This window comes from Dictyostelium discoideum (genome assembly GCF_000004695.1).
Source record: "Dictyostelium discoideum AX4 chromosome 3 chromosome, whole genome shotgun sequence".
Lineage (NCBI taxonomy): Eukaryota > Evosea > Eumycetozoa > Dictyosteliales > Dictyosteliaceae > Dictyostelium > Dictyostelium discoideum.
The window spans coordinates 4,438,661-4,452,291 of NC_007089.4; the positions used below are offsets into that span (position 1 = coordinate 4,438,661).

At 21.5% G+C, this 13,631-nt stretch overlaps 6 protein-coding genes across 6 annotated transcripts; 5 read left to right on the forward strand and 1 right to left on the reverse strand.

Annotated features, from left to right (window-relative positions):
- Positions 1–1,150: 1,150 nt before the first annotated feature.
- Positions 1,151–2,260, forward strand: drpp25 (RNase P protein subunit; the record flags this gene model as incomplete). The annotated part of the gene is made up of 1 exon (XM_635565.1): positions 1,151–2,260. The coding sequence occupies one exon, from the start codon at positions 1,151–1,153 to the stop codon at positions 2,258–2,260; it is 1,110 nt and encodes a 369-aa protein (XP_640657.1).
- A 508-nt stretch (positions 2,261–2,768) lies between these two features.
- On the forward strand, positions 2,769–3,107 carry DDB_G0281411 (hypothetical protein; the record flags this gene model as incomplete). The annotated part of the gene is made up of 2 exons (XM_635566.1): positions 2,769–2,930; positions 2,979–3,107. The coding sequence occupies 2 exons, from the start codon at positions 2,769–2,771 to the stop codon at positions 3,105–3,107; spliced, it is 291 nt and encodes a 96-aa protein (XP_640658.1).
- A 981-nt stretch (positions 3,108–4,088) lies between these two features.
- DDB_G0281413 (hypothetical protein) lies at positions 4,089–4,448 on the forward strand (the record flags this gene model as incomplete). The annotated part of the gene is made up of 1 exon (XM_635567.1): positions 4,089–4,448. One exon carries the CDS (start codon positions 4,089–4,091, stop codon positions 4,446–4,448), a length of 360 nt encoding a protein of 119 aa, XP_640659.1.
- A 385-nt stretch (positions 4,449–4,833) lies between these two features.
- DDB_G0281415 (hypothetical protein) lies at positions 4,834–7,513 on the forward strand (the record flags this gene model as incomplete). Its single annotated transcript, XM_635568.1, has 3 exons — positions 4,834–5,044; positions 5,201–5,321; positions 5,434–7,513. 3 exons carry the CDS (start codon positions 4,834–4,836, stop codon positions 7,511–7,513), a joined length of 2,412 nt encoding a protein of 803 aa, XP_640660.1.
- Positions 7,514–9,413: 1,900 nt separating this feature from the next.
- Positions 9,414–11,973, forward strand: dstA (signal transducer and activator of transcription family protein; the record flags this gene model as incomplete). The annotated part of the gene is made up of 4 exons (XM_635569.1): positions 9,414–9,505; positions 9,699–10,688; positions 10,838–11,512; positions 11,607–11,973. The coding sequence occupies 4 exons, from the start codon at positions 9,414–9,416 to the stop codon at positions 11,971–11,973; spliced, it is 2,124 nt and encodes a 707-aa protein (XP_640661.1).
- A 386-nt stretch (positions 11,974–12,359) lies between these two features.
- DDB_G0281417 (hypothetical protein) lies at positions 12,360–13,375 on the reverse strand (the record flags this gene model as incomplete). The annotated part of the gene is made up of 2 exons (XM_635570.1): positions 12,360–12,982; positions 13,087–13,375. 2 exons carry the CDS (start codon positions 13,373–13,375, stop codon positions 12,360–12,362), a joined length of 912 nt encoding a protein of 303 aa, XP_640662.1.
- Between the last annotated feature and the right edge of the window lie 256 nt (positions 13,376–13,631).

Consider the following 13,631-nt stretch of genomic DNA (forward strand, 5'->3'; position numbering starts at 1 on the left):
GACTTTACCTACACAATAAAGTCCTATCATTAATATTCTTGTATCTTTTCTAACTTCAAATAGAATATCTAACGTTGAAAAAATATGATTACATTTTATTTTATTTATTTTATTTTATTTTATTTTATTCTATTTTATTTTATTTTATTTTATTTTATTTTATTTTATTTTAATTATATTTATTAAATGAATTTATTTTATTTATTTTTATTAATTTGTTTTATTTTTTTATTTTATTTTTTTATTTTCTTTAATAACAAATGAATACACACAACTGGACCATGACCACCTGTTTGGGAAATGGTTTTGGTTTGGTTGAAGTTCTAAAAAATGAGTTGATTTTATTGTATGAAATAAAAAAAAGAAAAGTGAAAAAACTTGGTATATATATATTTTTTTTGTTAATTTATTTTGATTATTTATATATTACATATATTAAAATTTAAAAAAAAAAAAACTATTTTATAAAACATATATGATTGTTGTTGTTATTGGATGAGCATATTTTGGTCAAATGACAATTTTTTTTTTTATTTTATTTTATTTTTTTTATTTTTTTTTTTTTAATTATTTTTTTTTAATTTTTTTTTTTTAAATTAAAAAATTTTTTTTTTTAAAAAATTTTTTTTTTTTTTTTTTTTTAATAACCCCTGTGCCCATAGTAATAATAAAAAAAAAAAATAAAAAAAAGATTTGTTTGTTTTTTTTTTTTTTTTTAAAATAAAAAATAATAAATAATAATAAATATACACTATATAATAAGAAACAATATAGTTTGTGTGTATACAATCTTCTGTAATAAATAATAATAACAATAATAATAATAAAAATAATAATAACAATAATAATAAATTAAAAACTTTTTTGAAAAAAAAATAAAAAAAAAAATAAAAAAAAAATTAAAGTATGTTCATTATTTTTATTTAAAATACCATTCTTTTTTTTTTTTTTTTTTTTTTTTTTTACTAATTCCTTAATTTAATAAATTTTTTTAATTTATTTTATTTTTAATTTTTTAATTTATTTTTAAAAAAAAAAAACAAAATTTTTTTTTTTCTTTTTTTTTTTTAAATATTTTTAAAAATAATAATAATAATAATAATAATAATAAAATAATAAAAATAATAATAAAATAAAAATTTATAATAGAATGGATAAATATTATCGTGTTCCAAGAACATATGATAATGATACAGAAGCAAATGAAGTTAGAATCGGAGGTGTACATAGTCAAGTTAGTTCATCAATTGAATATGGATTAAATTTATTTAACAAACCACATGATTCGATCATTGTTAAAGCAATTGGTAGTAAGATGATATCAAAAGCAATATTCACAGCAGAGATCATTAAACTTAGAGTACCAGGATTACATCAAATCACAGAGATAGGTACCACAGAGATCGTCACTCAATACATGCCAAAGGAAGAAGGTTTGGATAAAGTTGAAATCTCAAAAAAGTCTGCCTTCATCAAAATTACTTTATCGAAAACACCATTGGATACAACTAATCCAGGTTATCAACCACCTCTTCCAGAATCGGAAACTCAAAAGAAACCAACAAGACCAAGAGATTACTCACCACGTAGAACTAGAGGTGGATTTAGAGGTGGCAGTAGTGGTGGATTTAGAGGTGGTAGTGGTGGTGGATTTAGAGGTAGAGGTAGAGGTGGTGGTTTTAGAGGTAGTAGTTCTCATCCTTCAACAGCAACAGACAATACAGCAGCAACAACAACAACAACTTCACCATCAACGTCTACTACATCACCAACAACAACGACAACAACAACAGCACCAGTTGAACAACAACAACAACAACAACAACAACAATATCAACCTTCAGATAGTGGATTCAGAGGTAGAGGTAGAGGTGGATTTAGAGGTCGTGGTAGAGGTAGAGGTGGATTTAGAGGTCGTGGAAGAGGTAGAGGTGGATTTAGAGGTCGTGGAAGAGGTAGAGGTGGATTTAGAGGTGGTTCACCATTAAATAGTAATTATCAAGAATCAGAATCATCTTCATCAACAACCAATACAACAAATACTGCAACTACATCAGCAACAAATAATTCACCAAATCCAACAACAATAACAACAACAGAAGGTAATGATTTTAGACCAAGAAGAGGTAGAGGTGGATTTAGAGGTAGAGGTGGATTCAGAGGTCGTGGTGGAAATAGATCATCAAGTAATTCTCCTTCATCATCTCCAAATCCAACAACAACAACTACAACATCAACAACTTCTCCTACTCCAAAATAAAAAATAAAAAAAACAAAAAAAAAAAAAAACAATGTTCAATATTAATCTACACACCCTTAAAAATTAAATAAATAAAAAAAAAAAAAAAATAAAAAAAAATAAAAAAAAAAAAAAATACATGAATATATTATTTGAAAAACAGATATAAAAACTCGTTTAAAAACATTTTATATCTTTATTTTTATAAATATTTAATTTTTTATTGGGTATTAAATTATTTGAAAATAATCATGTGTGAAATATTAGTAGATAAAAAAAAAAAAAAAAAATTGATATATGTTGTAGTTGTTTATTCGTCATTCCATATTAATAATTAAAAAATAAGGCTTATTGGGTAAAAATATATTTTTTTTAAAAAATCCCAGAAAAATGATGTGAGTACAATTTTTTAAACTACTTGGATATCAATTATTTTTAATTTTTTGTATTCTTTAAAAATAATATAAAAAAAAAAAAAAAATAACACCAATAAATATATTTAATATAAATAATTAATTTGATACTTTAAATGAATACATTAAACTTGATCCCAACTTTTTTTTATTTTTTTTTTTTCTCACATATTATAAAAAACCTTTCCACACCCACACACACAAAAAAAAAAAAAAAAAAAAAAAAAAAAAATGAATTTAATAACAATTATAAAATAAAGAATAAATATTATGATGTTGTAATAATAATTATTTTTTTATTATTATTTTAATTTTTTTAAAAAAAGGGTTTTAAAAAAAAAATACTTAAAAATGTGTTATTACTTGTAAATTTTGTTAAATTCTTTGAATCATATTTATTTTTTATTAAAATTGAGAAAAAAAACAGTTTAAAAATTCAGTATATCTCCCTATAACATCATATTTGTATTATTAATCATTGTTTTAATTGACTCATCAAAATATATTATATCGCTACCCCCAAAAAAAAAACAAAAAAATAAAAAATAATTAAATTTAAAAATTGAATAAATAATTATTAAATCAAAATTTATCGTCACGTTTTTTTTAACACACACATTCTCTCTAACACATTCTCACATTTTAACACACATACATAGATAGTTAATTTGATAGATACACACAAATTTAATATCACCATTTAATATCATCCATGGTTTTTTTTTTTTTTTTTTTTTTTTTTTTACATATTGAACATAAAGAATATTTTAATATTAAATTTCCCCATATTAATTTTAATATAAATTTAATTAAATAGTTATTAAAATTAATTTTAATTTTTTTTTTTTTTTTTTATATATTAAATTACTCATATTATCAATACATTAACAACCACCATAATTTTATATATCTACTTTTTTAAATGTTATGTCTCTACACCCACTATCACCACCACCACCACCACCACTTAATAAAAATCAAAAACAACAATAATAATAACAACAACAACAACAATAACAACAACCACTATCCCACTACAAATAAATAATAACAACAACCACTTATAAAATTTTAATTTTTTAAACTCATAGATGACAAACTTAAAAAAAAAAGATGTAAAAAAAATGGGTGCATGTGTGCTATCAATTCATTCGATGTTGTACAATTTGTCATTCAAATAATTTATTTTTATTTTTTTATTATTTTTTCCAATTATTTTTTTATATATTTTTTTTTTTTTTATTTAAAAAAAATGACTATTTAAACTGATTATTAAATCTATTCCTTTTCAAAATTAAACAGTTACAAATAATAATAATAATAATTAAAACACTTCTTTTTAATTTTTTTTATTAAGCAAATAATAATAATAATAATAATAATAATAATAATAATAATACAAAAAATAAAATAAAATAAAATAAAATATTAAAAAAATGCAAAAAATGGAATTAGAATTTATTTTAAACAATAAAAAACAACCATTACATTTATTTGAAGGAATTTTCTCAAGTTTTGGTATAAACAAAGAAAATGAATTTTATTATAATTATTTAGATTATAAAAATAATAATAATACAAAAAATGATAAAAACTATACAAAATGTAATAAAATCAGATTCAATTGTATTAATGGTACACCAATTAATAAATCAAATGTTTCCATAATAGTATCATCAAATAATTTCTGTAATTCTATGAAACCATCAATTATGAATTGTAATAATACATGTTCTGCCACTCTCGATGATTTAAAATTTTTATGTGATCAAGAATTTATGGTTATTGAAGATTAAAAAAAAAAAAAAAAAAAAAAAAAAAAAAAAAAAAAACAAATCAAATCAAAAACAAAAACAAAAACAAACAAAATCGCTATTAATAAACAATGTACTATTTATTTTTTAAAAAAACTAAATTTCTTTATTTCTATCATTATTTTTTTTTTTTTTTTCAGTGGTTTGGTGAAATTTACTTCCATTTTTTTTTTTTTTAATTTTCAAATTAATTTTTTAATTTCTTTTTTTCACTTTTTTTTTTTTTTTTTTTAATTTTTTATTTTTTCCTTTTACAAACAAACAATTCATTTATCCAATTCAAAAAAAAACAAACAATTCATTTATTATTATTAATCATAGTCAAAACCAAATAATAATAATTCAAAAAAAAAAAAAAAAAAAAAAAATGGAAAGTAAAAAATATAAAATTGAAGGGAGAGATGAACTTTTAGATAAAGAAGAGATTTTAAAATTATTAGGAGAAGAATCAGGATCATCAGCTCCATATTCATTTGAATTTAATGATTCTAAAAATCATTTATACTTTTTATCAAATGTAAAAGATCAAAAGAATATTAAAAATATTCATTACATTGATATGAATAGTGATTCAAAAGGTTTGTTAAACATTTTCTTTTTTTTTTTAAAAAAAAAAAAAAAAAAAAAAAAAAAAAAAAAAAAAAAAAAAAAAAATTATAATAATAATAATAATAATTTATTAATACTATTTTTTATTTTTTTTATTTATTTATTTTCAAATAAATAATCAATAGAAATTAAACCATTGTTTAATTATGTTGATAAGGATGTTGAACTATCAATTGAAGATCAATTACAAAGAGAAAGAATGAGAACTGCTGCTAATGGTATCACTCAATTTACTTTTGATCAAAAGTAAGTTTTTTTTTTTTTTATTTATTTTTTTATATAAACCCTAAGAATTCTAAAAATTAAAATTTTTATTTTTTTTATTTTTTTATTTTTTTATTTTTTTTATTTTTTTAAGGCATCAATTTATAATTGCACCAATTAATAATAAAATTAATAAAATTGATATTAAAGAATCAATTACAAAACCAATTATTAAAGAGATTGTTGGTGAAACATATAATCATCAAATTTCAGCAGATGGAAAGATTGTATCATTTTTAAAGGATAAAGATATTTGGATTACAGATATTTCAACAAATGCAATGTATAGAATTACATTTTCAAATGATGAAAAACACCATAAATTTAGATATGCCGGTGATATTGGATTCATTTATGCAGAGGAGTTTTCACGTTATACTGGCTACTGGTGGTCACCAATCGTAGGAACATGTGTCAAAACTGGTAAACCAATGTATACAATTTGTTATTTGGAAGAGGACGAAACCAATGTTATGGACTACCACATACCAACATCCGACCTAAGAGGTAAAACCACCCAATACAAGTACCCCTTAGCCGGTGAAAAGAATTCAATTTGTAAAGTCTGTTTAGTCTCATTCGTGTTACCAACTAGAACTACTTTTCAAGATAGTAAAATCGAAATTGTTAAAAGTGAATTATTCGACCTAAAAACTCAATTCCCATGGGCTGAATACATAACCAGAGCTGGTTGGACACCCAATGGTCACTCAATCTATTTACAACTATTAGATAGAAAACAACAACATTTAGCATTAGTCATGGTGCCATTACATGTCTTTGCTGAAGACTACTCCTCCTCCTCCTCCTCCTCGGTTAAAAGCATTCCAAAACTACCAGTACTCATTGAAGAAACTACCTCAGTTTGGATTAATATTGAATTTTCATTTCAATTTTTAAAATCTATTGAAAATCAATTAATTTGGTCAAATGAGCAATCTGGTTATCGTCATCTTTATTTAATAAAATGGGATAAGAATTTCACAAATATTCAATCAACACCAATCACTTTATCAACTTGTAATGATAATGATAATGATAATAATAATTGGATGGTTTCAAGTGATGATATTCATATTGATGAAAAAAGAAAATTAGTTTATTTCACTGGTACAAAAGATACTTGTTTAGAACAACATTTATATGTTACAAGATTTGATAAACCAAATTCTGAAATTAAAAGATTATCACATGCAAACTTTAGTCATAGATCAATTTCAATTTCAAGTAACTTTAAAAAATTCATAACAACTTATTCAAATATTTCAACAATTTCAAAAACTGAAGTATTTGATTTAATTTATAATGATGATAATAATGACAATAATGATATTTATCCAATTGTTAAATCATCATTTTTTATTAATGATGATGATGATGATGATGATAATGATAAAAAGAAAATTAATATTAATATTCCAAAAATTTTTAATTTTAAAAATTCAAAAGGTGTTACAATTTATGGTCAATATACATTACCATCAGATTATTCAAAAGATAAGAAATATCCAACTGTTGTATATGTTTATGGTGGACCACATGTTCAAATAGTACGTAATCAATATAACTATATTAAACAACATTATACAAATTTTGGATTCATTCAAGTTATGATTGATAATGTTGGTAGTGCAAATAGAGGTTTAGAATTCGAGTCTCATATTCGTGAGAAAATGGGTCAAGTTGAGATTGGTGATCAAGTTGAGGGTATTAATTATTTAGTTGGTAATGATATTGTGTCGATTGATGTTAATAGAATCGCAATTTCAGGTTGGAGTTATGGTGGCTACAATTCATTGATGGCAATTAGTCAAAGACCTGATGTCTTTAAAATTGCAGTTTGTGGCGCACCAGTTAGTGATTGGCGTTTATATAATACAGGTTACACTGAACGTTATATGAATGTGCCTCAAGATAATATTGATGGCTATAAATTGGGTGATACAACTCATTATTCATTCCCAACTGAAGAAAATCGTCTCTTATTAATTCATGGTCTTCAAGATGAAAATGTCCATTTCTCAAATACAATTTATATCATTGATCATTTAACTAAAACTCAAAAACCATATATCTTAAAAACTTTACCAAATGAAAGACATGGTGTTAGAAACACTGATAATAGAATTTATATTGGTCTTTTTGTAATTAATCATTTATTAAAAAATTTATAAAATTAAAAAATAAAAAATAATTTTTCTCTATTTTTTTTTTTTTTTTTTTTTTTTTTTTTCCAAAAATTGTAATATAATATTATTTTAAGTAATCATTTTTCTTCAAAAAATAAATAAAAAAATAAATAAATAAATAAATAAAAAAAAACAAAACGTTAAAATTTAATGAATAAAATATCCATTAATTTTTTTTTTTTATTTTTTGTTTTTATTTTTATATTTTTTAAAATTTTTTTTATATTTTTTTAATAATAAATTTTTCATTTTATAAAATTGATTTGATTTAATTATTATAAATTAAAATTTCTACAAAAAAATAATTTGAATCCTTAAATATTTTATTCCAATTTGAATTTTTTTTTTTTTTTTTTTTTTTTTTTTATTTTTTTATTTTTTGTTTATTGTAATAATTAATAATAAAAACTTTTTTGTAAATAATTAGTTTTAACAAACAATTTTATTAAATTTGTGGTTTATGTACATTAATGAATAAAAAAAAAAAAAAAAGGTCCAATTTACAAATAATTTCAAAAATAATTGTAAAAATAATTTTGTTCTCGTTAATGTTTATTTAATATTGCCAAAATTAATTTTTGTTTAGAGTTTTTTTTTAAAAAAAAAAAAAAAAAATAATAATAATTAGATTTTGAATTTAATTGTTTATGAAAGTAGTAGAGATGTTTTAAATATAATATAAAATTTTTAAAAAAAGTAAAATTAAAAATTAAAAATTAAAAATTAATAATAATAAATAAACTTGTTGAAAAGACACCACACATACTACCAAATTGGTATAACCTTTCTAAAAGCGTATAAAATAAATACAAAATATTAGATATAGTATGGATAAATATAAAAAATGATTATTACTATTTTTTTTTTTTTACTTTTGATGAGCACATATGTTTTTTTTTCTCTTTTGATCATTTATCAAATAAATAAATAAAATTTTTACTCACCCTACACGCACCCCACTGATCCACTTATTCTTAAAAAAAAAACAACTAAAAAATATTTATATCTATAATATCCTTAAAATAATAAAATAGTAACATTCCAAAAAAAAAAAAAAAAAAAAAAAAAAAAAAAACACCACACTTCTCAAATTATTTAACTTAATAATATAAACCACTCCAACCATCATTCAACCACACCCTATTTTTTTTATTTTTTATTTTATCAATTAATTTTTTTTTATATATTTAATTATTATTATTTTTTTTTTTTTTTTAATAAAATTTTTTTTTTTTTCTTTTTTTATTTAAACCATTTATTTGTTTTTATTTGTTTTATTTCAAAAAAAAAATAAAAAAAAAATAAAAAAAAATTAAAAAAAATAAAAATAATTTTGCTTTAATTTTTTTTTTATTTTTTTTTAATTTTAATTTTTTTTAATTTTTTGGTTTTTTTTTATTTTTTTTTTTTTTTTTTTATTTTTTTTTTTCAAAAACTGTCTTTTCTTTCCCTTCAAACAAAATTTATAATCTAAAAGTTTATTTTTATTTTTCCCAATTATAAAAATAGTAATTAATATAAAAATAATAGCTTGTGTGCTTTTAAACAAAATATCATCATCATATCCATAAAATTAATATTTTTTTTTAAAAAAATTTTAATTCATCAACAAAAAAAAAAAAAAAAATAATAACTAAAAAAAAAAAAAAAAAAAAAAAAATTAAATAAGAATTATTTTCTAAATTATTTTTTATTTTTGTATTATACTCACCACAACCACATAAATTTGGTTCGCACTCCTTAAAAAAAAAAAATAAAATAAAATAAAAAAGTAAAATTTAATTTTTTTTTAAAAACTTTTAAAAAAAAAAAAAAGATAATAGTAACATAATAGTAATATAAAATAACAAACTTTTTTAATAAATCAATTATATATATATATAAAATGTCATCAGCAGAATTCTCAATGGACGATTTTGAAGATACTTTTGACTCAAACGCAACTATCTCTACTAAAGATTTATTTGAAGGTTCAGAGTATGTATAATAATAATAATAATAATAATAATAATAATAATAATAATAAAAAAACTATTATATTATTTTTTAATTTAATTCAAATATTAACTATTTTTATTTTATTTTCTTCTTTTATTATTTCAACACTTTTTTTTTTTTATTTTTTTTATTTTTCTTTTCTTTTTTGGTTCTTTTTTTTTAATGAGTATAGTAGGTTACCATTAAATCAAAGTATAAATACAACAATTCAAAATTTATATTTACCAAATGGTGGATTTGCAATTGGCGATCAAAGCCAACAACAATATTACCAAGCAATGCCACCATTAAACCAAAGTGATCAATTCAATTTAGGAAGATCAAATAATTTGACACCAAGAACAAATCAACTTCAACAACTTCAACAACAACAACAACAACAACAACAACCACAACAACAACAACAACAACAAACATATGGTACTCAATCACCAATTCATATGTCACAAACTCCTTCAAGTCCTTTATCATCTCCATTACCAAGTCCAACTCCATTCAGTAGACAACAAAGTTATAACAACAACAATAGTAATAATACTTCATCATCACAAAATTATAATAATAATAACATTAACATCAATAACAATAACAACAATAACAATACAAACAATAACAACAACAACAATAATGGTAACAATAGTAATGGTAACAATGGTAATAATAATAACAACAACAACAACAATAACAATAACAATACTAACAATAATAATAATAATAATCAACAACAACAACAACAACAACAACAACAACAACAACAACAACAACAACAACAACAACAACAACAACAAGGTAATCCAAATTTAAGTTCACCACAACCAATTCTTGATACAATTTATAAATTATTATCAGAACAAGAACAAACATTAGTTCAAATGATTCATGAACAATCATTGTTATTAAATAGGTTACCACCAACATTGGATGAAAATTCATTAGCACCACTCAAATCATTATCTCAAAAACAAATCACATTATCCGGTCAAATGAATACTGAAATGTCAGCACTTGATGCCACTAAAAAAGGTATGATCCTTGAACCAACAGATTTAGCAAAATTATTTGCTTTAAAACAAGATTTACAAATTCAATTTAAACAATTAAGTTTATTACATAATGAAATTCAATCAATTTTAAATCCACAACATTCTGCACCAAAACCAAAGTATGTAAAATAATAATATTAATAATAATAATAATAATATTAATAATAATAATAATAATAATAATAATATTAATAATAATAATAATAATAATATTAATAATAATAATAATAATAACAAACTTTTTATTTTTATTTTTTGAATAAATTAGTGTTGCACTTGTATTAAAATCACAACCATTCCCAGTTGTAATTAGTAAAGGTAAACAATTAGGTGAGAATCAATTAGTTGTATTAGTATTAACTGGAGCAAGATCAAACTTTCATATAAATGGACCAGTTAAAGCAACAATGATTTGTGATTCACATCCAACCAATAAAAATAATCCAACTACACCATTGGAAATGGATTCACAACCAATTTATCCAGCAACATTGACAGCACATTTCCCATTGAAATTCTTGGCTGGTACTAGAAAGTGCTCTGTCAATTTGAAATTTGGTGTAAATATTCGTGATTTAGATAATGTTACCACAACCGTAGAGAGTGATGCATCCAATCCATTCGTTGTTATCACCAATGAATGTCAATGGGAGGGTAGTGCTGGTGTATTATTGAAAAAGGATGCTTTCGATGGTCAATTGGAAATCACTTGGGCTCAATTCATCAATACCCTTCAAAGACATTTCTTAATTGCCACTAAACAAGATCCTGTAAGACCAAAACGTCCACTCTCTTCCTATGATTTGAAATATATTCAAACTCATTTCTTTGGTAATCGTTCAATCATTCACCAACAAGATTTCGATAAATTTTGGGTTTGGTTCGGTAAATCAATGCAAACTCTTAGATATCAAAGACATATTTCAACTTTATGGCAAGAAGGGTAAGTTTAAAAAAATTTTATTTTTAATTTTATTTATTTATTTTTAAAAAGTATATTAATATTGTTTTTTATTTTTTATTTTTTATTTTTAAAGTATCATTTATGGTTATATGGGTAGACAAGAAGTTAATGATGCTTTACAAAATCAAGATCCAGGCACATTTATTATAAGATTTAGTGAAAGAAATCCTGGTCAATTTGGTATTGCTTATATTGGTGTTGAAATGCCAGCTCGAATTAAACATTATTTGGTTCAACCAAATGATACTGCTGCCGCAAAGAAAACTTTCCCTGACTTTTTATCAGAGCATTCTCAATTCGTAAACTTACTTCAATGGACTAAGGATACAAATGGTGCACCAAGATTTTTAAAATTACACAAAGATACTGCTTTAGGTTCCTTTGCTCCAAAAAGAACAGCTCCTGTACCTGTTGGTGGTTATGAACCTTTAAATAGTTAAAATATATATAATTTATATATATATTAAAATGGTGTATGATTTAAAAATAATATTATAATAATTTTTCAAAAAAAAAAAAAAAAAAAAAAAAAAAAACAAAAAAAAAAAAAAAAAGACTAAATAATTGATCTTGTATCTAATGAAAAACAAATAATAATAATTTTATCCGAAGATCTCATTTGTTTGTCGACTGTTGTATACAAAAAAAAAATAAAAAAAAATAATAAAAAAAAAAATTTTAAAAAAAAAAAATTAAAATAAAAAAAAATATATACATAACAATAGAAGAGACGCACAACATATTGTATATATTTTTTTTTTGTTTTTTTTTTAATATTAAAAAGTTTACAAAAAGGAAAGTTTGAAAGTTTTTATAAAGCAACCATTCATTCTATGCCACAAATTCTTCGTCCTCTAGTTTCATCAAATTCCAATTCCAAATAAACATGATTTGCCCTGCATTCCCTAGCAAAAATATTCAAATGTTTTTTATCCAACAAAATCATAACAAGTTCCAATTTGTTTGGATGGTAATATATTGGTTGGTTAGAAGTATTATTATTGGTTTGGCTAATAGAACCACCTTGATTTTGATTATTATTTCCATTATTGATAATAACGGTTCTATTTCCAATACATGGTGAATAAAAAAATAGGGATTTTTGACCTCTGACGTCAAATTCATAGCTAACACATCCAGTTAATTTAAAATAGAAATATAGACTTAAAAATGCACAAAAAAGGTTCAAAAGGTTCATTGCAAACATATTGAATATTGGATTTAATTGGAAATCTGGTGATGGTTCCCAATAAAAATAAGGAGTTTGAAATGAATCTTTATAAATTCTTGCTTGTTCTACTAAACCAGCAGTACATGTGATAATTCCAATTATAACGACAATTAATACGCCTCTTTTATTTCCATATACACTATCCACTGGAGCTAATGCATTAAAATAAGATGCATCTATACTTAATTTTCCATCAAGCTTTTTTAAATCATATTCCCCTTTTTTTTTTTTTTTTTTAAAAAAAAAATTATAGTAATTATTAATAAAAGATTAATTACATTTTTTAATTATTATTTTAATTAGCCTTTTTTAAAAAACTTACACATTAAAGCTTGTCTTCCAAGGAGAATAAAAAAGTTTAATCCTATTGTTAGAATAGTAGCCCAAAAATAAGACATATTAATGTTTGAAAATGCACCAACAGCAACACCAAAGATTATATAATCAAAACCATTAAAAGCACCCCTCCAATGACCGGCTTGGTCTGCCCTATATTTTATTGTACCAACATCATTTGGTTGTTTCTCATGAGCTTGTAAATTAACATTGTCTTGTTTTCTTATTTCTTTTATGATTGTTTGGCAATGGTTACAATTACTATTATTTTCCATTTCTTTTATTTATTTATTTCTTTATTAATAGGAGAATAATACAAATAAATTTCTTTTTAAATATACAAGAAATTTATAATTAAAAAAAAAAATTTATAATAAAAAAAAAAAAAAATTAAAAAAAAAAATTAAATAAATAATAATATTATTTTTGATTTGTTAATTATAGAGCCTTCTATAATAGGTTGAATCAAAGAAAAACATTTCTTAAGAGAATATAATTTTTTCAATTTGGTATTCACTTAAAATATTAAAA